Source organism: Eurosta solidaginis, chromosome 3, assembly GCF_040869045.1.
Source record: "Eurosta solidaginis isolate ZX-2024a chromosome 3, ASM4086904v1, whole genome shotgun sequence".
NCBI classification, from domain to species: Eukaryota; Metazoa; Arthropoda; class Insecta; order Diptera; family Tephritidae; genus Eurosta; species Eurosta solidaginis.
In genome coordinates, this window is record NC_090321.1 from 63,870,238 (window position 1) to 63,896,569 (window position 26,332).

General features: G+C 41.0%; 1 protein-coding gene across 2 annotated transcripts in view; it reads right to left on the reverse strand.

The window, feature by feature from the left end:
* Positions 1 to 723: 723 nt before the first annotated feature.
* The window catches only part of garz (Sec7 domain-containing protein garz), a 29,040-nt gene continuing 3,431 nt past the window's right edge, over positions 724 to 26,332 (reverse strand). Inside the window, exons 6-10 of one of the 2 annotated variants that reach the window (XM_067772018.1) lie at positions 19,869 to 20,095; positions 18,464 to 19,769; positions 16,502 to 17,583; positions 5,103 to 5,347; positions 724 to 5,041 (exon numbers count right to left, since the gene is read on the reverse strand). In XM_067772018.1, the coding sequence (XP_067628119.1) occupies positions 3,911 to 5,041; positions 5,103 to 5,347; positions 16,502 to 17,583; positions 18,464 to 19,769; positions 19,869 to 20,095 (3,991 nt within the window). In that variant the 3' untranslated portion in view covers positions 724 to 3,910. Of the gene's footprint in view, positions 5,042 to 5,102; positions 5,348 to 16,071; positions 16,407 to 16,501; positions 17,584 to 18,463; positions 19,770 to 19,868; positions 20,096 to 26,332 lie in introns of those variants that run through there. The other variant, XM_067772019.1, reaches the window with a different exon arrangement.

A 26,332-nucleotide genomic window follows, 5' to 3' on the forward strand; every position in this document is an offset into this window, starting at 1 on the left:
CAATGTAATGTAAAACAATTCCCACGCCAAGCAACCGACCAAACAGTCAACTGGATAAATAGCTCCCTAACACTATGCGACAAAATCGACTTTTTTTCTGGGTATTGGACCAAACTAACTTTTGAGGAGATTGAGGCTTAAGTATAAAAAGTACTATCTCCGTTTTTCGAAGTTAGCCTCCAAAATATAGATATCGGCTTTCGAGGTTCGAAATTCTACATTTCGAAATTTTATTATTTTGTTTGTTAACGTGGTCCGCTCTTTTCCCTTATTTGAGGGGTTGAATTCCTTTTTTGAGAAATTTAGTGTAACAGCTGTTATACGATATGAAAAGTCAGATAGTCCCATGATAGTGGCTACTACTTTCATGTCTGCACATACACTGCACTGGAATTGCTCGTACCGCAATTTTTCAAAAAAAGAATTCAGCCATTCAAATAAAAGGAAAAGGCGGCCCAGGACCACATTTTTACTTTTTTAATTTGCTGAACGCATTAACAAAAAAAAAATTTATTTCGAAATGTAGAATTTCGAACTTCGAAAGCCGATATCTATTTTTTGGAGGCTAACTTCGAAAAACGGAGATAGTACTTTGTCTACATAAGCTTCATTCTCTACAAAAAAGTGGGTTTGGTCGACTACTCAGCCGGCTGTTGCACAGTGTAATTGCTTTGCGCAACGTAGTTTAATTGATGGGCGTATCAAATAAATTGACTCAAATACTATATTTACTTAATATATTTATTTAATACAGTATATATGAATTTACAGTAGATTTACACACTGATGCAATTGTATTATGTAATAAATAAAAATTAGCATTATGTGAATATATATTTAAGTGTATGTATATATGTATATGTATGTATGTTAACATTGCATTATTTATATAATTTTCCTTATTTTTCCTATAAAAAGACAAAGAAAGCGCATACAGTTTTGCATTTTCACTAAATATTCAACTATTAAAAAACAAACACGAATGTACGTAAAACATTTTATAGAAGAAGAATGCGCTTTAAAACCAAAACGGAATGTACATAAATAATCAAAATTTAACCAATTGCAATTTATATATACGTATGTAAGTATATTAACATGTGATCTGTATATATATATCTAACATCGTACCATCTTTTTCTTAATTGATATCTGTTTGAAAATCAAATAATTATTTTTTTCAGTTAACAAAAAAAAACAAGAAAAATTGCATTTCTTGATTTGATTTTTTTCTTTTTATGTTTTTAGTATTATTTTGGAATATTTCTTGTAGAAGGTTGCAATTTTTTATACATACATATGCATTTATTTACTATAATATAACCATTTCTCCCTGTATTTCTCTTGCCATCTTTTACAATCTTACTTTTATACGATTTATTTTTAAAGAAAGTTAAACTTGAATGAGCTTAAAGGATAGCGAGAAAGTTTGCTTAAACTTGTAACTGTTTTTTAAAATTTCAAAATCTAAATTTTTTAAAACAATTATAAAAACAAAAAATTCTAAGTTACAAAAAAAAACAATTTCTAAAGTTTAACTTGGCTAAAGCAATCGAAAATTTGCACACACATTTTGCGAGCAGTTCAATTAATCGCTAAGTGTATATTGGGGTGGAGCGAATGAGAAAACATTCAGCCCAATTCTAAACAAAAATTCCGTGTGAGTTTTTTTCCCTTCTCAAATTCCTCGTATTCTAAATAAAAATTTCTTGTGAGTTTTTTCACTTCTCGCTTTCCTCCTATTCTAAACAATGTTCGAAAAAGCGGAAACCGGTTATGGGAGAAAAGTAGGTATTATGAATGTGAGTGAAAGGGAGATTTCTCTGCCATTTCTTAAGAGTTTTTTCACTTATTAAATTAAAGGGAATGCATCAAAATAGTTAAGGGAAATTGGTTATTTTAAGAAAGAACACTTATTTGTACAAATATGTGTGCTAAAATATGTACATTCTACCACAATATTCTGTTTTTAAGTCGAAAAGTATATCATAAGCAACGGAAGAGCTCTTGGTATATTTGATGCAGCCATCCAGAAATTACGCAAGGATTTTTGAAGAAGACTTAAATAGATTTTGGCATATGACGTAAGACGAATTCAACTCGACTTGGTCGCCAGAAATTGCTTTGCTGAATGGAGGCAGGCAACTCCGGCTGATTTGTGTTATCCCGCCGTCTTTTTCTTCTTATGCTCCTCTGTTGATGTTGCTGTGGCACCAATTCATTACTTATTTCAGTGAATACCACATTAAATGCAATACTGTGCATTGCTTATATTTTATTTCTTAATTTCAAACAAATTTGCAAAAATAATTAAACTTTTCAACTTTTTAAACAAAATAAGAAATGCGCAACGAAATTTCAATTGACAAAACAGCTGACTTCGAAAATTCGAAATTCCTATTCCCCAATTATTGTTCTCCCTAGGAGAAAAGATTTGGAGGAATTTTTCCGCGGGAATAAAAAAATCCGCGAGAACAATATTCCGAGGGAATATTTAGAAATGGGCTGATTAAGTTTTTCCAATATTTTATTTGATTTTTTACTACTTTTTTTTAATTAAAGAAAGTTCATGAAAAGCTTTAAAATAACGCTGTCCTTTTCATTCGGAAATTTCTGTACAAACATAATTTTTTTTACTTGTTTTTTGCATTTCTTTGTTTGGTGTTATTCTTTATTTTTCACATCGAAAGAAAATATAAAAAAATTCGGACTTTGTTGAAAGAAAGGTATTATCTTGAATCAGAAAAAAAAGAAAAAAATATGTGGAAAAACAAAAAGTTCCAAAAAAATTTCTGTTTTTTGTCAAAATGTACTTTCAATTTTATTTTATTTTTTTCAAATCAAAATTTTTATATACATATTTCAAGCAAATTGTTATTCAATAACTTGAAGGATATGTGTTGAAGGAAAAGCAAATTTGTAGAATAAAAAAAAAATAAACCCAGCATTTTATTTTTTTATATCACAAAAATTTCGATTTCGAATTACTTTAGTTCTTTTTACAATAAACTTAAATTTACTATTTTAACAAGCTGAAATATGAACTGAAATGCGTAGTAATTGCTTATTTAATTTTTCAAATATTTTCGAATACAAATCAGAAAAAACGTACTGAAACGAAAAAAAAGCTTTTTTCGTTGTTATATCGGCCTACTGATTTGTAAGATCGCTGGTTTGAATTGAGCTCAAGGCCTAACACTAATTATTTTATCATTATTATTGTTATGATACATTTATTTTTTATTGAAAAAATTTTAAATTAGAAGAGAAGTAAGAAAAAATTTAGACAACTGCCAAAGCTCGTTGTATAGATCCATTTCGGGAACTGCTAATTAGCAGGGAACTTTAATTTAGCAGTTCCCGAAATGGATCTATACAACGAGCTTTGGCAGTTGTCTAAATTTTTTCAATTACGAAAAAATGTATCATAATAATAATGATAAAATAATTATTGTTAGGCCTTGAGCTCGATTTTTTTTTTTAAGCTTTTCGATTTTTATTTTTTGTCAACCTAACTTTTATCAAAATCAAATTTTATAAATATTTTTTTAATTTTCTTTTCAAAACCCAACTTTCTGGTATTTTTAACTTTTTTTTTCAAAATCAAATACAATTTTTTTTTCAAAATCCAACTTTTTTTCAAATTGGAAATTGTTCAACTTTTTCCTCAAAATCAATTTTTTTCCAAATTCAAGCTTTTCAAAATGTTCTCTATAATTTAAAATCTACAATTGCCAAACAAATATTTCACTAACTTTCACGCTGTGCCTGCACATGTCTCTAGCCATTTATCATAAAATTTGGGTTCGCCCCACGCTAATGTACATATATAAGTATGCTGCATAATTTGTTATTTGTAGTTAACTACTTACACACTCTGCCGATGTTCAAAAATCTCTGCCGCCACAATCTATGGTTGGCCATAGAGCATTTCAGAGCCAGGCGGTATTGAGCTGGGATCAACGCTTGCATTGAAATAACTCGATGGAGAGGCAAACACTGGTGATTGTACAATTTCTGTAAGACTGGCAGCTCTAGCTAAGTTATAGGGATTCGAAATATATTCTTGATAAATGTCGGTTTCACCACTTTTTTGTTGTTGTTGTGGTTGTTGCAGCGTTGGATATTGCATTGCGAGTGTTGAGAATCTTTGTACAATGGCAGGATTTGATTGTAGATGATGTTGTTGTTGTTGCTGTACCAGCACTTCTGTTTGTTGTTGCTGCTTTGTGTGGTTCACACCGCTGGCATAGAAATCATGTTCACTGTTAATTGGCACATATTCCGCGTTATATGGATTTATAGCTGGTTGCTGTTGTTGTTGTTGTATCGATTGTTGTTGTTGCTGTATGGACTCTTGTACATATGCAGCGTGTGTTGGTGGGACAGATGTCGCGCTATCAAGTGAATTTTGATTGTAAAGAGCGTTTTCCTGCTGTTGTTGTAAGAGCTGTTGATATTGTTGTTGTTGGGTAACAGCTGCCTGAGCAGCAAAGTAATCTGGAAACTGGTGTTGTAAGTGTTGTGCATTTTCTTGTTGCTGCAGCTCATTATTCTCTCGTTGCTTACTCTGCTCATTGGCCCCAATTAACGTAGGCGGAGTTTCTGGTACTTCAATTGCAAAGGAATAATTGTTGTTGATGCTATTTTGCAGAGAATTGTTTATGGCAATGGTTTGTGAATTTTCTTTTGGTTGTGCTGATTGCACGTGTTGTCCGGGATTATCAGTTATTTGGGAGGTCGGTGAGCCGTGAACAGGCAAAGCAGAAGTGCCATGAACCAGATCAGGTAAACTAACAGCAGCAGCTGGCAAAGTCGAGACAATTGGATGTGATATAGCAGTACGATCAGCAGGCGATGCACTATCAAACCCAGAGGTAGGATCTTTTACAGATTTCGCCACAATACTAGGCACTGGGCGTATTAGCATTGGTGCATCATCCATTTGCAGTAGCGCATTACTTGTGGTGTTGATGGGCGATGCGGCTAATGAGTGACGTGGAGAGGACACATCTACAGCGTGGCGCGTTGCACTAGGTAACTGTAAGATGTATTTATATTAGAAATAGCTTTAAGTTTTCAAAAATGTTTGAGTTACTTACCGACTCAGCAGAGTTTGGGCGCTGTGCGTAAGCTACTTGAATTTTACTGAGTATTTGCGTATCGGCCGGCAGTACCAATGGCGTAGGTGGTAATAGCACTGGTTGTTCTAGTACCGGCACTGCAATACTATGAGGTGATGTTGGACTTTCAGCTCGCGGTGTTTGTGATAGCGCTGATGCCGTTGATGGTGATGGTAGTGGTGGTGATGCGGCATTGGTAACAGACATCACTTGTCCACGCTTATCTGTTAGTGAAAAGCAAAAACAAAATACATAAGCGGGTGTGTGTGTGTGTGTGTATGAAGAAAATTTTAGTGACAAAACAAGAAAGAAACAATAAAAGTTTTACGACGCACAAACATACATAGTGTAACGAATTTACTGCAAGTTCTCTTATTTGCAACCTTCTGCTAAGTTCGAATCACTAAACTGTTGAATGAATAACTCCAATATTGAATAATGGAAAAATTGCCTTTATTAAAGTACTTCACAATAAATAATACTGCTATTGCTCGCCAGATAGCGTCTTAATCAAAACTGCTCCCAGCGCCTCTACTGTTCATGCCTTTTATACTTTTTGATTTCCTCGTTGCATCTTCTAGGCGCTTCTGTTCTGGAATCTACTAGTTGGTTATCTGCTATAATTATAACTACAGATGTACGTGTATAGCTCTCAGATGCGCGTGTGTTTGTGAGCGACACTTCCACAATTATAATTGCATATCTCAGATAAGATATCTGCATGTGTTTGTGCATTGCTTCTCTACTGCGTGTACGTACATATGTGTAGTCATAATGATTGAATTATTGATGTGACTTGAATCACTGTTTAGCATCGGCTTAGAGATGATAGAATCATTTAGTGCTGCTAACATTCGTAACACTGCCCGCCACCTAAGTCTGATCGTCCCGATCAGACAAATCTCTCGATCTAAACGCTGCCAGGCTTTCCAAATGAACCACTTTCATTTTGGTTCGTGGTTTGCCAATGGTTTGTATGCGGTACACTACACCGTTGATCCGTTTTGTATGGGCCTTCCCAATTACACTGCAATTTCGGGGACAAACCTTTTTTTCGTTGTTGGTTGTATAACAGCACCAAATCTCCATCCTGAAACCCTTCCGAATTAATTGCTTTATTACCTCGCTTTCATCTTGTCACTCATAATCTTATAATCTTTGCTCGTTGCCTTACCATATCATGTATTTCTCTTAGCTCTTCTTCCAAATCACTAGTGGATTTCTTGACATTTCTCTCCGCATTGGCATCTATCCCAAACTTCAAATCAACTGGCAGTCTAAGGTCATTGCCAAAAATTACTTTTGCAGGGGCTTGGCCCGTTGTCTCATGTATTGCCGATCGGTAGGCCATGAAGAATATGGTATGCGGCTATCCCACTCCTTATGGTACTTGCCTACTACTTTCCTTAAATGCTCCTCCAAGGTTCTATTGAAACGTTCCACCATACCATCGGACTGAGAAGGCAATGCAGTTGTCCGTGTTTTTCGAATGCCCAATGATTTACACATTTCCTGGAACACAGCTGATTCGAAATTCCTGCCTTGGTCAGAATGTAACTCCATTGGTACCCCATACCTTGCAACCCAATTGTTTATAAACACTTCTGCTACTGTTTCCGCTTCTTGATTTGGGATTGGGTATACCTCTGGCCATTTGCTGGAATAATCCATAACCACCAGTAGGCCATCAAGAATATGGCCTAGTAGGAAATGGACCTGCGACATCCATAGCGATCCTTTCAAATGGCGCACCTGAGTTATATTGCTTCATATGGCCATGATTTCGGGTTTTGGGCCCTTTCGCTCTGCTGCAAACCTCGCAGTTCGCAATCCACTCGGTGACCGACTGACGGCAACCAACCCAATAGAATCACTGCTTAATTTTCTCGAGCGTCTTCGTGATTCCAAGATCACCTCCACTTGGACCATTGTGGGAACAACTATCAGTTTCTTCTTGCATTGACCATCCTCACTCTCCCATACTGGATGCAAGCAACCGGATATCAATTCTAAACTGTTCCACTGTGCCCAATATGACTTCGCAATGGGACTCTCTGCTGACATCTCCTCTCTGCTTGGTCTTTCGTCTCGTTCGAGCCCTTGCATAACATGTGGCAGATCTGTATCTTCTAGCTGACACTTCCTTAGCTGTTGCTTGTCCCATTCATCCATTTCAACGCTGCGTGATCTGTCCTGACACGGAATCGCTGGCCGTAGAAGTATTTGTGAAAATGTTTAATGCACTCTACCAATGCCAACAGCTCTATCCGCGTAACGCAGTAGTTCCTCTCTGGTTTTCCAATCGAACGGCTGTAATATGCAACTACCTTTTAGTGTCCATCGACCAGTTGTGATAAAACGCCTCCTATAGCATATCCACTCGCATCTGTATCTAGAATAAATGTTGCTCCTGGAATCGGATAGGCTAACATTGGGGCAGTGCATAACTGCTCCTTCAATGTTTGGAAAGCCACTTCTTGCTCCTTCTTCCATTCAAAAGCTTTATCTTTCTTGTAAGCTCATGGAGGCTATGGGCTACGCTGGAAAAATTTGGTACAAATCGGCGGTAATATGTGCACAGCCCAAGGAAACTTCTCAATTCATGTAGGTTCTGTGGTCTTGGTCAATCCTTTACTGCCTCGATCTTTTCGTTCGCAGTGCAGATGCCCTCTGTCGTTACCTTGTGACCCAAATAACTTACTTCCTTTTTAAACCGCGCACACTTTTTGGGACTTAATTTCAGACCAGCGCTAGCTATTCTCTGGAAAACTTCCTCTAAGTTTTTAAGATGTTCATCAAAGTTCTTGCCCAATACGATGATGTCGTCCAGGTACACCAAGCATGTTTTCCAATGTAGTCCTTCCAATACCTGATCCATGAGTCTCTCGAAAGTAGCTGGTGCATTACATAGTCCAAAGGACATTACTGTAAATTGCCAAAGACCATATCCGACGCTGAAGTCTGTTTTCTCTTTTTCTTCCTCCTTCACCTCCACTTGCTAGTAGCCGCTTTTCAAGTCCAGTGTGGAAAACCATTTCGTACCAGAGAGCGAGTCCAGAGTGTCGTAAATTCTTGGCAATGGGTAGCTATCCTTTTTCGTAACGTCATTCAACTTCCGGTAGTCCACGCAAAACCTCATTTTTCCATCCTTCTTCTTTACAAGTACTACCTATGAGCTAGCTGATGGTTCGATGCCGCCGCTGTCGCTCATTTCTTGTATAATTTGACTCACAAATTCCCGCTTCGCCAGTGGAACACTACGTGGAGCTTGACGTATCGGCCTCGCGTCTCCAGTGTCAATTTGATGTTTCACAACATTGGTGCGGCCTGGTTTAGAACCATCCTGGGCAAATATGTTTGCGTACTTTAGGAGCAGTTGCTTCGCCTTTCTCCGATAATCTTGATCTAGCCCCTCCGTCCATGCCGTGATGTCATTTGAAATATCAGTATTGCTAGTTGAAACGTGTTCCTGGAGCTGTTCACAGTTAATAACTACTTCAGCCTCTTGGCATCTTCCCAATATATAGATCCTTTTGTCAATTTGGGTGGTGACTTGAACTCATTGAGTACTCTTACCGGAATACGTCCATCTTGTTTTGTCATAGCTAGGGTTTTTCCTACAAGTATGTTCGGTGTTGATTTGTTTGCTGCTTCGACAACCCACAATTTGTTTGTCCCACAATCTCCATCGACCTTTGCCCAGATGACTGCTTCTGATTTTGGTGGTATTTGCTGACCCTCTCCTCCACCAGCACTTGTTTACTGCTGTAGCCTCTCTCGTAGCCGAAATTAAGAGGCACATCCATGTTCTTATATCTCAACGTCTTGCTTTGCATGTCGATCTTGATGCCGTGGTCGATTAAGAAGTCCACTTCAATTATGATTTCATCAACAATCTCTGCCACTATAAAATTGTGTATTATCGTGACGTTCCCAATTGCGACTTCACATGATACTTCTCCTAGAACCGTGGTGTCTTCTCCAGTGGCTGTACGCAATCTTGCTCCATGCAATGGTCTTATTTTCTTGTTAACTAAATCCGCTCGAATGGAATGAGATGCACCCGTATCTACAGTCAGTAAACGTTCCTTTCCATCCACATGTCCTCCGACAGTAAGATTGTTTGACCTTCTTCCAATTTGTGAGATAGAGATTATGGGGCATTCAATTGAGGGAGCCAGCTGTCGCCCCTTACGGCTGACTCGCTTTAGTTTAACGATTGAGTGGACTTCGAGATTTGCTCATCTCCTTCAGCTCTGCGTTTACGGCCACCCACATTGTTGGAGCTATTGGGACCGGTGCTGCAATGTCGTGCAATATGACCTGGGTTGCCGCACTTGAAACATTTAATAACTCCGGCATTTTTCTGTTGTGGTCCCTTCAGTCCTTCCAAATTTGTGTCTACCCAATCTGGTCTTTCCACTTCCACACGATGAGCTTTGTATGCTGGTTTACTCAATAGTGAGGCAGTTTCCTGAGTCAATGCATGTGATACCGTTTCTGCAAATGTTGGCTTTGGGTTTGCGTATGTGGCTCGCTTCATTTCGACGTCCCGTATGCCATTTATAAAGCTGTGAATTTTTACCCTTTCGGTGTATTCTACGGGTGCGTCGGCATTCGCCAAATGTGCAAGCCTTTCGACATCTGACGCAAACTCCTGCAAAGTCTCATTAGCTTTTTGGTAGTGGTTTTGCAACTCTATTTGGTGTATCTGCTTCCTGTGTTCGCTTCCGTATCGCCTCTCTAGAGCGCTCATCAAGCTTTCGTAGTTGCTCCGCTCTCCCTCGGTAATAGTCTGTAGGATTTCAGCAGCAGATCCTTTCAATGCCACGAATAGTGCAGCAACTTTATCTTCAGCACTGCAGTTGTTCACTGCTGCGGTCTTCTCAAACTGAATCTTAAACACCTGGAAAGGAACAGAACCGTCAAAGGATGGTGTTTTTACCTTTGGATTGCTTGCTGAAACGGCGATTTAGTTGTAACTGCTCCATACGACCTTTTAAATCATCTACTTCTGCCTGAAAATGAGCCATTTTTGCATCCTGCGCTTCCAGTTTTGATGATACCTGTTCCAAAATTTCTGCCGACATTTCAGATATACGTGCCTCTTGCGCTTCCAATTGAGATGCCATATATGTCTTTTGGTCTTCCAGTTGAGATGACACTTGCGACGTCATTTCTGAAATACGTGCCTCCTGTGATTCCAGTTGGGATGCCATATATGTCTTCTGCTCTTCCAGTTGGGATGCCATATATGTCTTCTGTTCTACGAGCTGTGCTGACATATTTGTCTTCTGTTCTTCGAGCTGTGTTTCCATCTTGGATGTAATCTGTGTCGACATTTCTGACATTTGCGACGACATTGATGTTACTGTCGATGTTTGTGCTGATATTGCAGCCAAAATCATGTTCAAGTCTGTGCTCGTAACTGTCTGCGATGTTTCGTTTTTCTCTTCAATTTTTATTGTTGTCTCGTCCCCATCAGGATAAAAGACATACTCGTCCACATCGATTCCTTGCGACTCCATTACCTCTCGTAGCCGGGCTTGAAGTTCGATCTTATTGCCGGTTGTATTCAATCCACGGTTCTCCAACTCCTTTTTCAGTTGCTGGATCCTCAATTCACTCAACTTTGCCATGTCCGAGTTGTATTTCCAATCTTCGGAATCTATTCAACAATTCCTCTTCTGACACCAATTGTAATGAATTTACTGCAAATCCTCTTATTTGCAACCTTCTGCTAAGTTCGAATCACTAAACTGTTGAAAAAATAACTCCAATATTGAATAATGGAAAAATGGCATTTATTAAAGTACTTCACAATAAATAATACTGCAATTGCTTGCCAGATAGCGTCTTAATCAAAACTGCTCCCAGCGCCCTACTGTTCATGCCTTTTATACTCTTTGATTTCCTCATTGCATCTTCTAGTCGCTTCTAATCAGTAATCTACTAGTTGGGTATCTGCTATAATTATAACTACAGATGTACGTGTATAGCTCTCATATGCGCGTGTGTTTGTGAGCGACACTTCCACAATTATAATTGCATATCTCAGATAAGATATCTGCATGTGTTTGTGCATTGCTTCTCTACTGCGTGTACGTACATATGTGTAGTCATATTGATTGAATTATTGATGTGACTTGAATCACTGCTTAGCATCGGCTTAGAGATGATAGAATCCCTTAGTGCTGCTAATATTCGTTACAATAGCTAATACAAGATAAGTAAGTCTCTGTTAGACTTTCAAAACATAAACATCGAGTCGTGTGGTCAATTTTAATTCAAATAATAACTAAATAAGCAACAATCAACGAATTAAATACACCCACAATCTTTATAGAAAGTAAGCTAAGCATAATCAGTACTTTAGAGAGGGACACGTTCCAAAATATGGCCGGATAAGCACATTTCTTTAAATTGGAATTAGGTGTACACTGTACAATCCACAAGAAAGGTGACTCCGAAAACCAACCAACGCCAAGTACCGTGTAAACAGCCTGCTTAATATAGCGTATAAGTTTCTACCTAGCGTATTGTGCGAAAGACTGAAGCTGGTCGTATCAGTGCGGCTTCAGAACGGGTAAATCTACTATCGACCAAATCTTCACGATGCGCCAGATCGTGGAGAAGACTCACGATAAGAGAATCGACACTCTACAGCATTTGACAGTGCGAAAAGAAGTTGTTGTTTTTGTTGTAGCAGTGGAAATTAAATGGGGTTACACTGAAATTACTGTCCTTAGTCGGGAAAAATCCCGAGTCGCTCTGGTACATAGAACCGACTGCCTTTGGAAGCCAAAAGAAGTTGTATACTTGTATGCTGCTATGTCTGTATTTAAGTTCCCTGAAAATTTAATAATGCTCTGCCTTGGGCAACACCACCAGCTGCGTGGATTCAAGGGGTTGATAAACGCAATACAAAGCTTTATAGCTTCAAAGCTTCAGCACCCCAATTTTCACCTATCTACGCGGGGGAATCCTGGACCCGTATTACGTGTTACGACCTTTTTCACTCAAGCGATAACTTACCAACTTTCAAACTATTTCTAAAAATTAAAAAAAGTTATAGATCTAACGAGTACTTTTTGTCGCTAGTTTGCATATGCCATTAATGAGATCCACCATTTCAGAGTTATTGTAATTCAAAAAATGTGTTTCGATCACGGATCATGGCGAGGCTCTGGCGACCCCAAGTTCCTCATGACACTGGCCTAGAATGTTTAATGTGGTCATATTAATCGTTCCCTAGATGGTCGGGCTAGTACTTTGATGGTGCTTTGGATGGTGTACTGGAACGTATCGGATCTGTATCCGGTAAAGGACCATCAACACCGATAACACTCCCCAAACCCTTCGGAGAGTGTCTATCTCTAATACAACAACAACAACTAGCTCCGTAAGGATTTGGAAGGGCCTCTCCGAACCATTCGAAACCAACCGAGGCTTCACACAATGCGCCTCAATTTCGTGCGATTTTTTTAACATTATGCTGGAGAAGATAGTTTTCGCAGTAGAACTAGACCGTGATGGTACAATCTATTATAAGAGCGTACAATTACTCGCCTATACTGATGGTATTGATATTATTGACCTTAACAAACGCGCTGTGAGTTCTGCCCTCTCGGGATTAAATAAAAAAGCAAAAATAGTGGGTCTTGCGGCTAATGAGGACAAGATGAAGTACTTGCTGTTATCTAAGAAAGAATCGGCGCATTCGCGCCTTGACAGCCACGTCACTGTTGACGGATGATAAATTCGAGACTGTGAAGGACTTAGTCTATTTGGATACCAGCATTAAGAGCAAAAACAATGTCAGCTTAGAAATCGAACGGAGAATAACACTTGCCAAAAAGTGCTACATTGGACTGAGTAGGCAATTGAAAAGTAAAGTCCTCTCTCGATGAAGAAATATCACGCTCTACAGATCCCTCATCATTCATACCTGTGCTAACATATGGCTCGAAATCGTGGACGGTGTGAAGATGATGTGGCTCTTGGCATGTTCGAGAGAAAATTTCTCCAGGGTATTTATAGTCCTGTCCGTGATGCCGACGGCGAGTATCGAAGGAGGTATAATAATGAGCTATATGAGCTTTACGCAGTGCAGCGAATGGACGAAGACGTTAATACAACAACAACGAAGACGCTCCGCCCATAAAAGTATTTCAGTCGACACCGCAGTTTGGAAGCAGAGGAAGAGGAGACCTCCACTGAGTTGGGAGAGGCAGGTGGAGGAAGATTTGACCTACCTTGGTGCTCCCAATTGGCGTCAGTTATCGAGAAACAGGGATAGCTGGCGTGACTTGTTACGAAATGGCCAAAATCCTTTACGCGGTTAAGCGCCAGTTAATGATGATACAAATTGGATAGCGCACAAGAGGTATTTCAGCAATCTGGGCGGCCAAAAATCAATTTTTCAAAACGCAGCAAATAAAAAAAAAAATATTTTTAGTAGGCCAATACTCTAGCGTATTAGAATCAATTATTATTTATTTTCATAATTGAAATGCCTAGTGTGGACATCCACTCAAAGTTGGACCATTCGTGCGTATCTTGCGGCAGTTTATCTCGTTCTTAGAGTAATTACATTATTAATTGATATTTTTACAGGTTTCAGTGAAGTTTATAAAAAAGAAGCCATGGATTCTTATGAAACAGGTAAGTGTGTATAATATTTATGTATTTTAAGATTTATATAGTCCTTAACGCCTTCGTAATACAATTTTTAAAAAGTGATGTATTGGGCCGAAATTTTTTCCCAATTTTTTTTCCGAAAGGTTTTTGTTTTAGTGCCCCGCTTTGCCCCGCATTGATTCCAATTTTTTTAGAAAGCCTGTGTTTTGCTAATTTAAATAGTGGAAAGATTGGTCCCGCTTATTCCCGCTTTTTGAAAAAAATTTGTAATTTTGAGCGTTGCACAGTGGTGCCATCTCCATAGGGTGAGCACTAAAAAATAGTAAACGTACTCCAAATCTATTTAAATTCGGCGCGTGATCTTGTTGTAGCATAAAAATAATATATATGCAATATGGTGATGATTGGTACCGTGCCACGCCCCCTACTCTTGTGGGCGGTTATATTAAAAGATGTCTGATTTTTATGAAACTCAGTTTGGACGTTAATCTCACGTTTAGAAACGCAATTGTACAATTTGATCTTGTTTGGTGAATCAATGTGTTGATACCGAATCCTAGATGTATTTGGCCAATATACACCAAAAACTGCAATCGATGAGAACATTTTTTTTGTATGTTCCGTATATAGCTGTATTAAGATTTTTTTTAATTAAGGTTTCTCTTGTCGAGTAATCACCCGTAACGAATTATTTAATAACATGAAAGCATCAGATGCGGAAAGTATTACGAGAAATTAAACAGTTTAGACAAATATCTTCTAAGCTTGGTACCTTATTCAAGAAAAGATACCATTGAAACTCGAAAGAGACATACGTCGTTTGAAATCCAAGATTATGACCTGCCTGACACACCCTCTGATGATGAGCGCTAAAGAATGATAACTAACCATGCGACTGGACTTCTGTTACAAATAACAGTATATCGGATTGGGATACGAGTTTTAGCTTTAGTATTGATTAGTTACTAGTCTGGTAATACCGCACACGTAAGCCTTGTAAATAAATTCACTATTTTTCCGCAGCCTAAAATTTTTTTTATAATTACTTAATAAATTGTGTTAGAATTATCGATGCCAGGTATATGAAAAAAAATGCCAAAAATCAGCGAAACGTGCTATGTGCTTGTAAGTTGTACATTATTATACTCGAATGAATTGTTATACTAGAATGTCCGTAGACTTTTTGGACCACTGTATATATAATAAAATAAAAAAAAAAGTTAAATATAACTGAAATCACGATGAGTAACATAATTATACAATTTAAAGCAAAAAACAATGATTTTATAAGAAACTTTGCTGTCCGTAGACCTTTTTGGACCACTGTATATATAATAAAATAAAATAAACAGTTAAATATAACTGAAATCACCATGAGTAACATAATTGAACTTTTTAAAGCCAAAAAATAATTTTGGCCGCCCAGATTGCTGAAATACCTCTATGTGTAGCGTAGCGTTGGGATTCATGCGGTATGACAGTTTGAGTATTTCAGTTGAAACAAGTACAATTTAGATCATTCGGATGAGGTTCACTGCGGCCAAAGTTCGCGAGTACGGTCAGACTTTGAATGGTACGGAAAGATTCGAAACAGATCAATTTCCACGCAACGGATATCTGAATAGTTAAAATACAATTTGAGGTCCCTACAACAGTTTCCCCGAGTACTGAAATAACCGGGTTATACAGTAACCGTGTTTAGCATCTCTTCAGCACACCAGATATTCAAAAATATTACATCCAAAAGCGTGAAATATTGTAAATGGCGTGGAATGTTGGGAACCTCATTTTTTGAAATTCAGAAAACAGCATTGAAAGATTGACAAAGTTTCAAATCGTTAATTTATGTAATTAGTTAGTGGCGCAGAGTATTCAATAACACTACTTATATTTGGTTTAAAACCTATTTAAAAGCCAAGATAAAGTATCAGTATATGAAATGGATGCACCTTACAAGAAACAATACAGACATTACAAAATCCCGACATAACGAAATCACTATAAAACAATATCCCGACAACATAATATCCTGACTAGGAAAAATCCTGACAACTCCAAATGCTGACAAAACAATCCAGACAAGTTTACCAGAATTTTGTTACTACGCATTACGCCTACGCAGATTTGGTGTTTGATCCGTTAAGTTGTTGTGCAGATGTTAAGAATAGTAGTACAATACAGAAGATGTGTATTTTTTATGACATCATCAATTTACTTGCTGTCGGGAGTTGGCCGTATCGGAATTGTGGATGGTCGGGTGATGAATTGTCGGGATTTGATCGTGTAGGGATTATGGTTTTCGGGATTTTGCATTTCGAGATTTTCTAAGTCGGGATTATGTTATACACCCATATGAAATATTTTAATAATGTTTGCTTATCCACTCTTAATCCCAAGGTACTTGAGGCTCAGCTACCCTATGTGGTTTAAGCTTAAAATATTTTCTAAGTTTTCTTTGCAATGAACTTGAGTTAACTGCACAATCTTGCTGTGTATTGAGCGCTATTTTTTTATTTAGATTAATTCCTTTCAAGTCTTTGGGAAATTCATGCCAATTGCTTCTTACATCGGTAGTTCGGTTGAATGAAAGCTCGGTAGATAATAAATTAATTTGTTTGTAACACAAGTGATGCAATTCTAGTGCTATTAAAAGAAACGATAAAACTTATAAGTAAACCCAACATTCACTTTTTTCACCTTACTTAATATTCAATGGTCTACTCATAATCAACACATACCTTCGTCATGAAAGAGCTCCTCTTTAATATTTGGCAAAAACTCGCCAATGCGTTTCCAGGTCAACTCCCACAGTGGCAGCTGCAACGTGCCATCATCGTTATGAAACACACGTACCGAATGCATTACCAATAACATATTCTTCAATATTTCCTGCATTTGCTCAGACAACATATCTGAACCCACTTTCATGAAACGATCAATATAATTCAAAATGTCAATCCAGAGCTCATTGAATTGCGTCCCAAGCTCGATTAATGGTGTTAGGTGATGTAGAAAGACTTTTGACATTATGGTGGCGGTGCGTATGCGTGATTCTTCCAACAATACAATATCTAAATATGCAACATATGAGCTCTCTGGCAGCAACTCGTTGAGCAAAGGGAAGAGAACTTGTTGGAAGCAAGACGCCCATTCAGCACCGGTCAGTGTTTGCAAATCATGTACGAGTAAGGCGCGTTGCTGTAAGCAAGATATAGCATAAGTGCGGACCTCGCGGCGACGGTCCATCGCTAGACGTGAGATACCTTGCAATAGTGGGCACCAACCTTGTGCCCATAAAGCCGAACACTGTGGCACTGCGCACTCTTCCTCAGCCCACCAACGAAATATCTGAGCTGTGCGGGTATATAATGTGTACATAAGATCAATTAACTGTATGGCAAGCGTTTCATAGCGTTGACATAAATCCTCCTCCTTTGGATCGCCAGTACCTCGATGACCTTGATTGTAATAATCAGGGTTTGCTTGTGATTTCCGTTGGATCTCGCGTTTACTAGCAGATTTCCGACGTTGCATTACAGTAGCATTGTTCGGGTTTGACTTTCCTGTTAACTCAGCTTCGAACTTACGACGCTGTGTAATGCCACCATCGCGGCAACATTCGACAAACGTACGTATACAGCGTACACACGATTCAAAGTTGTAGGGTGTGATGTGCGCTACATTGCGTACGATAAATGCAAGAGAATCCCAACATTTAAAGAGCGCAATGGGTGAATGTTCGCCTAATTTGCAGTTGTAGATGAGAGGTGAAGTTGTGGGCTGTGCAGTCGAAGTGGCTGTGTTCGATGGTGATTGTGGACTGAAAGAGAAAAATTGATGTGAATTAGTTTAAATAATTAAATATGGGATCTTGAGAAACCCACTTAGATTTGGACCTAAAGCTTTTAAAGAAGTCAAGATATCTTAATAAACGCAAGTCATACAACAACCTTCGAAAATCGACACTGATGATGGCACAACGCCCGAACCGGTTTGTCTGGAAACCAAATTTGACAAGGTATGATGGAAAATCGTTCCAATATACCTCATTTATCCACCCTGTCGGAAAATCAACAAAACAAAATAAAACTTCCCTGTCTTTTTTATTGGCTCATTATGAAAATACGAGAAAATTACTGAAGTTACTCTCCCATTAATATCGGGCCGTTATCCGAAAATAGATCTGGTAACACAACTATCTAGCAATAAAAAGGATGCTGTTAGCATTAAATGAAGCGGCCTCATTTTGGGCGGCTTCTTTTTTGCTTCAACTACCCAGTCCTTTATTTGAAAGTACGTAAGGACGTAGATACTGTTATTGTTGTTGTAGCGAGGAGGACACTTCACGAAGGCCTTGGGGAGTGTTATCGATGTTGATGGCCCTTTGCCGGATCCGGTACGTTCCGGGAAAAAGCACCATAACGGTACTAGCCCGACCATCTCGGAAACAATTTGGTATGACCACATGTAACCTTCTAGGCCATACCGCCCTCCCACCCCCTAGATCCATCAGGAGTTCGGGGTCGCCAGAGCCTCGGTATGGTAGGTGAGGTTGACAATTGGGTTGGAGAAGCTACTCGATTTCATCTGTGGTGCTAATAATTTTGATTTATTATAATCAAATCTAAAATTTTCACGACGTGACGTTTTAGGTGGACAAAGTCTGGTATAGTTGCGTATAAAAATATGTATTTTCTTACCGAGAATGCGTTGACAAATCACTATCTTTATTCACCAAAATCCAATTCTCAGCAGTTGGACTCGATGGATACGGACTGCTCATATTCGAATATGTATGCTGTGACTGCTTTTGCAATTGCACTTGCTGCTGTTGTTGTGGCGCTTTGGCACTTGTCTCCGAGTCTGATATGTAACCACGATCGGGTAAACCTGAATCCTCTTCACTGCTAAGCGTACCATCAGAAGGCGCGCCACATCCGCCACTAGCCAATTCAATCGGAACCTGTGGCAAAAACGTCTCATCAACTGCAGGTGGTATAGCACCTGCGCCTACACATTCCAGTATAGTAAATATGATTTGCCAATCCTGTTCTGAGTGTATATTCTGTGCCGAAGTTTTGAGAAGCTCATAAACGCCCGTTGATATCTGACGAGAAATGCGCAATATAACCGGCGCTTTTAATGTGAGTAACATTTTAAGCGATTGCAAGACGATTGGGCACAGTTCCTCATTGCGCATTAAATATATGGCCAATTTCAAAATAGCTACAATACTGCGATTGAGCAAATATTCATAGTCGTAAGTCGTAGCGCCAATTAGTAGTATATATATGCGATCACGCACATCGGGCCATAAATGTACCATGCGATCACGGTTTTGTATGACAATTTTTACGAGCAGTTCCATCCAGAAAACGATTACATCCTCGCTATATGCTATGCCTTCTTCAATTTTATGCGCTGTCGGTGGTTTGATAAGCGCTAGTATATTACGGAGCAACTCTTGTAGCGACTCGAGCTGAACAAATCTTGACTCTTGTATCATTTGATCCAACTGACATTCTTTTATACATTTTTTCCCCATCTTGATAAATTCTTGTTCTTCATAGGTTGGCTCACGTTGACCCTCTGATGAAAGATATGAATAGAGACTAGAAAATAAACCTGCCTCCTGTTTTTGACTGGGTTTCTCTAATTTCAAAAGCGTTTTTCCACTTTCCTCACAAAAGTCTTCCACCTCAATCAGCGACTTTGGCAATAATTTTAAACGGAAGAGTTGCAGGAATAGTTCCAAAATATGTTTCCATCCTTCACGCAAACAGTCCCCATACTCATGCACCAGTGCGAAAACAGTGCGCATTGCGGCTTGTGCCTTGGCATTGAAACCGAAATTAACTGATTGATTAAGTTCGTTGTTGGCTACGGTAAGAGCCTCCGGCTGTGATAAATTCGAAAGTGTGGTGAATTTACAAAGCGTTAATATGAGCGCATCGTAATTTGCATGTAAATTGTAGTGAGCAGCAATGCCAGCGCATTTGGTGAAACCTATAAAATACATGGACATTTTTTTCAGTTTTCAACACAGATACACATGGACGCGACATATAGACAAAGAATTTCAATTATAATCTCAACCAAGCTCACCATTCAGTATACGTTGATAGCCATTATCTGAGCATTTGTCGAACATAAAGCTTAAAGCACTTAGTGAAGCACCCCATAGCATATTGAATACTTCTAAATCATAGGCTGAATCCTGCACATATTTGAAAACGCCGTCCGGGCCAACTCCACGTCGCAACAACACCTTCCACAAGTAATTCTCACGTACCAGACCTGTTTGTTCAGCTGGCATTATGATTTCCTCGTTTCTAATTAATTAGAAAAAAGTTCGATTAAATTGAGTGCCACATCTTGGACCGTACATATCTTTCTAATTTAGATTGAAAGACCTATACAAACTCAATAACGCCTACTTATCTTTCTCAACAAACCAATGTCAGCATTAACTTATATTTAAGGCAATGAGACTACTTTTTAAAGAATTGCCAATAAAAAGTATAGAAAAATAATTATGCTAAAAAAGGTTTATAAAGCTCTTTAAAATGTTTCGAGTTATAATAACTTTGTAAACTATTTTATTATTTTATGAAGGGGGATACTAATTTAAATGTTATACTACCGAAGCGGAGACAGAATTAGCATATGATCAATTATGCAGGGAAGGAATAGGTACACGCTCATGATGGACATACTAACGGGACACTGTCTTCTGGCGTCACACGCTGTCAGCAAAAGCAGATGCTGGCAGGGTGGGCTGGAAAACAAAATGGTTGGGCACCTTCTGTGTTGTTGTTGTTGTAGCAATGCTTCGCCCCACCTAACAGCCGCGACCGATCACAAATTGTCATCAATACCCTCTTAGGCTTGGCGACCATATGGGTGATGCGTAGCACGTAATCGGCTGGCTAATTGCTTTGTATGTGGTCATGAGCGTTCCTTTATCTTTTCCCCAGGTACTGCCAGCAAGGGATTTGAGGATTTTATTACGGCTCTGAATTCTCGGAACAATTGCGGTTGCGTGCGCACCAAAATGTAGATCCTGATCAAACGTCACATCCAAGATCTTGGGGTGTAGGACAGTCGGTAGCGTAGTGCCATCGACGTGGATGTTCAATATGGTCGACATTTGGGGCGTCCATGTTGTAAATAAGGTCGCGGAAGATTTAGTCGGTGACAATGCCAGGTTTCGCCAGGCGAAAAAACTGGAGAGATCAGGGAGATAGCCGTTTATTTTATTGCATAGCTCATCGATCTCTGGGCCTGGGCCTGTGCCCATTATTGTGCAGTCATCGGCGTAGGAAACGATTGTGACTTCTTCCGGTGGTGAAGGTAGCTTAGATATGTAGAAATTAAACAAAAGTGGGGATAGGACACCACCCTGTGGCACCCCTTGTTTAATTCTCCTTGGTTTTGATGTTTCGTTTCTGAATTGCACCGATGCCTGCCGACCACCCAGATAATTTGCGGTCCACCTTTTAAGACATGGGGGAAGGGTAGACCCTTCCAGGTCTTGCAGTAATGAGCCATGGTTGACCGTATCAAAGGCTTTTGATAGGTCTAGCGCTACGAGTACTGTTCTATGGTGGGGGTATTGATTCAAACCGTAATTTTTCTGGGTGCTAATGACATTTAGCGCGGAGGTAGTGCTATAAAGTTTTCTGAAGACATGCTGATGAGGGGCTAGCTGCAAATGTGCTTGGAAATAAGGGAGCAAAATGGCTTCAAGCGTCTTTGCCACTGGCGATAGGAGAGATATCGGACGATATGACTCACCTACGTTAGCTGGTTTCCCAGGCTTTAGGACCACCTTGGCCATTTTCCATTTCTCGGGTATGGCAAAGGTGGAGAGAGACAGGTTGAAGACATGCGCTAAATATTTGAAACCCTCTTTCCCTAGGTTTTTAAGCATCGGCATGGCTATGCCGTCTGGGCCCACTGCTTTGGATGGTTTAGCGCGACCAATGGCGTCCTCAACCTCTCTAGCGGTGATGGTGATTGGTGACGCGCTGAATTTTTGTTTATGTGCGTGTCTATTGGCTCTCCGTCTATCTTTGTCGACCGTAGGATGCATTATATATTGTCGGCAGAAAGCGCTCGCGCATTTTTCCGCATCCGACAGCACCTTATCGCCAAAGGCGATGGAAACTTTGTCTTTGTGCTTAGTCAGATTCGATAGGGACTTTACGGTGGACCAAAGTTTACCTACACCGGTAGAGAGGTTACAACCTCTTAGGTGCTCTTCCTATTTTGCCCGCTTGTGTTCGTCCACAAGCAATCTGATGCGTTGGTTTATATCCCTTATTTGGGGGTCGCCTGGATCAAGCTGTCTTATAAGGTCGCGTTCCCTCGCTAAGCTCGCGGCCTCCGCCGGGAAGTGGGACCGGATTTCGGGAATTCTCCCGGCGGGAATGAAATGTGCCGAGGCGGATTCAACGACCTTACGGAAGGCACGCTCCCCTTGGCGGGCATCAGTCGGGATAGGGAAGGCAGCAAAGCTGCTGTCTGTTGCAGATTTATATTCTTCCCACTTTCCTTTTTTGAAGTTTATGAAAGTGCGTTTTTCGGTGACGATGAAGTCGGCGGTACGCTGGAACGAAATAAGTATGGGCAGGTGGTCGGATGCCAATGCTACCATCGGCTGCCAGTTGACGCAGTTTACGAGTTCTGCGCTCACGATTGAGATATCTGGCGAGCTATGACAGCTTCCTACCATACGTGTGGGGGCGTCTCCGTTTATTGTGCAGAACGTCGTTTCTTCTATTTGATCCGCCAACATCTCACCCCTACTGTCCGCCCGCAAGTTTGAATGCCATAGGTCGTGATGGGCATTGAAATCGCCTAAGATAATGCGATTGTTGCCAGTGAGTAAGGCCTCGATTTTAGGGCGGTATCCACTGGGGCAACAGGTGACAGGAGGGATGTAGATATTGATGATTTCTAGATTTGCATCGCCTGACCGGACAGATAGGCCTTGACGTTCTAAGACATTGTCCCTGCCGTCGATGCCAGGATCAAATATATGATATTGCACAGAGTGGTGTATAATAAACGCGAGGCCGCCTCCATTTCCGCTCTCGCGGTCCTTCCTGTGGACATTATACCCAGAGCAGGTCTGCAATGCAGATCTTGCTGTGAGTTTAGTCTCTTGAATCGCAGCAATGCGGATGTTGTGCCGCTTCATGAAATCGACTATCTCCGTAATCTTCCCAGTTACTCCATTACAGTTTAACTGCAGAATTCTGAAGTGCATGAGGGGTGACGCCGCCACTCTAGGGGTAAGTGACGGGTGACTACAGAAACTGTTTGGTCAGCATCTCATTTCTCTCCCTGATGGGGAGTATTCTCGCCTCATTATGCAGATGGTGTTCTGGGGACATAAGAAGACAGTCCGTGGCGATTCTGAGAGCAGTATTTTGGCAGGCCTGTAGTTTCTTCCAGTGGGTGGTTTTTAGGCTTGGCGACCATATGGGTGACGCGTAGCACGTAATCGGCTGGCTAATTGCTTTGTATGTGGTCATGAGCGTTTCTTTATCTTTTCCCCAGGTACTGCCAGCAAGGGATTTGAGGATTTTATTACGGCTCTGAATTCTCGGAACAATTGCGGTTGCGTGCGCACCAAAATGTAGATCCTGATCAAACGTCACACCCAAGATTTTGGGGTGTAGGACAGTCGGTAGCGTAGTGCCATCGACGTGGATGTTCAATATGATTTGGGGCGTCCATGTTGTAAATAAGGTCGCGGAAGATTTAGTCGGTGACAATGCCAGGTTTCGCGAGGCGAAAAAACTGGAGAGATCAGGGAGATATCCGTTTATTTTATTGCATAGCTCATCGATCTCTGGGCCTGGGCCTGTGGCCATTATTGTGCAGTCATCGGCGTAGGAAACGATTGTGACTCCTTCCGGTGGTGAAGGTAGCTTGGATATGTAGAAATTAAACAAAAGTGGGGATAGGACACCACCCTGTGGCACCCCTTGTTTAATTCTCCTTGGTTTTGATGTTTCGTTTCTGAATTGCACCGATGCCTGCCGACCACCCAGATAATTTGCGATCCACCTTTTAAGACATGGGGGAAGGGTAGACCCTTCCAGGTCTTGCAGTAACGAGCCATGGTTGACCGTATCAAAGGCTTTTGATAGGTCTAGCGCTACGAGTACTGTTCTATGGTGGGGGTATTGATTCAAACCGCAATTTATCTGGGTGCCAATGACATTTAGCGCGGAGGTAGTGCTATGGAGTTTTCTGAAGCCATGCTGATGAGGGGCTAGCTGCAAATGTGCTTGGAAATAAGGGAGCAAAATGGCTTCAAGCGTCTTTGCCACTGGCGATAGGAGAGATATCGGACGATATGACTCACCTAAGTTAGCTGGTTTCCCAGGCTTTAGTAGCGGGACCACCTTGGCCATTTTCCATTTCTCGGGTATGACAAAGGTGGAAAGAGACAGGTTGAAGACATGCGCTAAATATTTGAAACCCTCTTTCCCTAGGTTTTTAAGCATCGGCATGGCTATGCCGTCTGGGCCCACTGCTTTGGATGGTTTAGCGCGACCAATGGCGTCCTCAACCTCTCTAGCGGTGATGGTGATTGGTGACGCACTGAATTTGTGTTTATGTGCGTGTCTATTGGCTCTCCGTCTATCTTTGTCAACCGTAGGATGCATTATATATTGTCGGCAGAAAGCGCTCGCGCATTTTTTCGCATCCGACAGCACCTTATCGCCAAAGGTGATGGAAACTTTGTCTTTGTGCTTAGTCGGATTCGACAGGGACTTTACGGTGGACCAAAGTTTACCTACACCGGTAGAGAGGTTACAACCTCTTAGGTGCTCTTCCCATTTCGCCCGCTTGTGTTCGTCCACAAGCAATCTGATGCGTTGGTTTATATCCCTTATTTGGGGGTCGCCTGGATCAAGCTGTCTTATAAGGTCGCGTTCCCTCGCTAAGCTCGCAGCCTCCGCCGGGAAGTGGGGCCGGATTTCGGGAATTCTCCCGGCGGTAATGAAATGTGCCGAGGCGGATTCAATGACCTTACGGAAGGCACGCTCCCCTTGGCGGGCATCAGTCGGGATAGGGAGGGCAGCAAAGCTGTTGCAGATTTATGTTCTTCCCACTTTCCTTTTTTGAAGTTTATGAAAGTGCGTTTTTCGGTGACGATGAAGTCGGCGAACGAAATAAGTATGGGCAGGTGGTCGGATGCCAATGTTACCATCGGCTGCCAGTTGACGCAGTTTACGAGTTCTGCGCTCACGATTGAGATATCTGGCGAGCTATGACAGCTTCCTACCATACGTGTGGGGGCGTCTCCGTTTATTGTGCAGAACGTCGTTTCTTCTATTTGATCCGCCAACATCTCACCCCTACTGTCCGCCCGCAAGTTTGAATGCCATAGGTCGTGATGGGCATTGAAATCGCCTAAGATAATGCGATTGTTGCCAGTGAGTAAGGCCTCGATATTAGGGCGGTATCCACTGGGGCAACATGTGACAGGAGGGATGTAGATGTTGATGATTTCTAGATTTGCATCGCCTGACCGAACAGATAGGCCTTGACGTTCTAAGACATTGTCCCTGCGGTCGATGCCAGGATTAAATATATAATATTGCACAGAGTGGTGTATAATAAACGCGAGGCCGCCTCCATTTCCGCTCTCGCGGTCTTTCCTGTGGACATTATACCCAGAGCAGGTCTGCAATGCAGATCTTGCTGTGAGTTTAGTCTCTTGAATCGCAGCAAGGCGGATGTTGTGCCGCTTCATGAAATCGACTATCTCCGTAATCTTCCCAGTTAGTCCATTACAGTTTAACTGCAGAATTCTGAAGTGCATGAGGGGTGACGGGTGACTACGCCTAGGTTGTGGAAGGCCAGGACGCAATTGCTGTTGTGGCCTTGGGACTGGGCGCCCTTGGGCAAGCATTGGGGTACCCGGATGATTTGGGTTTGCGACCTGCCAACATGGCGCGATGAAACCCGTCGAGGGGTTGCCGTCGCGGAGACCAGAACATCTAGGAAAGTGGCACCACCCAAGGCAGGAGCTGCATTGAGCGGATGTCGCAAAACCGCCATACCGCCCTCCCACCCCCTAGATCCATGAGAAGTTCGTGACCGCCAGAGCCTCGGTTGTTAATGTAACAGTATTCGCCACGGATAGGTGGGGTTGACAATTGGGTTTGGAGAAGCTATATATTACTCTGGAAACCTGAAAGGGTTGTGCTATTTTAGTCGCCTAAGTCAGGCATACCTACCGCGGGTATATTTTAATCCCCTAACCCGCTGGGGGTTGGAGAGTGTTATCGATGTTGATGGTCCTTTACCGAATGCATATCCGGTACGTTCCGGTAATAAGCACCATTAAGGTACTAGCCCGACCATCTCGAGAACGATTTGGTGTGACCACATGAAATCTCCTAGGCCATCCCGCCCTCCAAACCCCTAGATCCATGAGGAACTTGGTTGGTTGACAATTGGGTTGGCGAAGCTATATATTTCGCTGGCATCCTCTTGAGAAGGTTGCGCTACACAACCCCACGTACCGGATCTGCATCCTG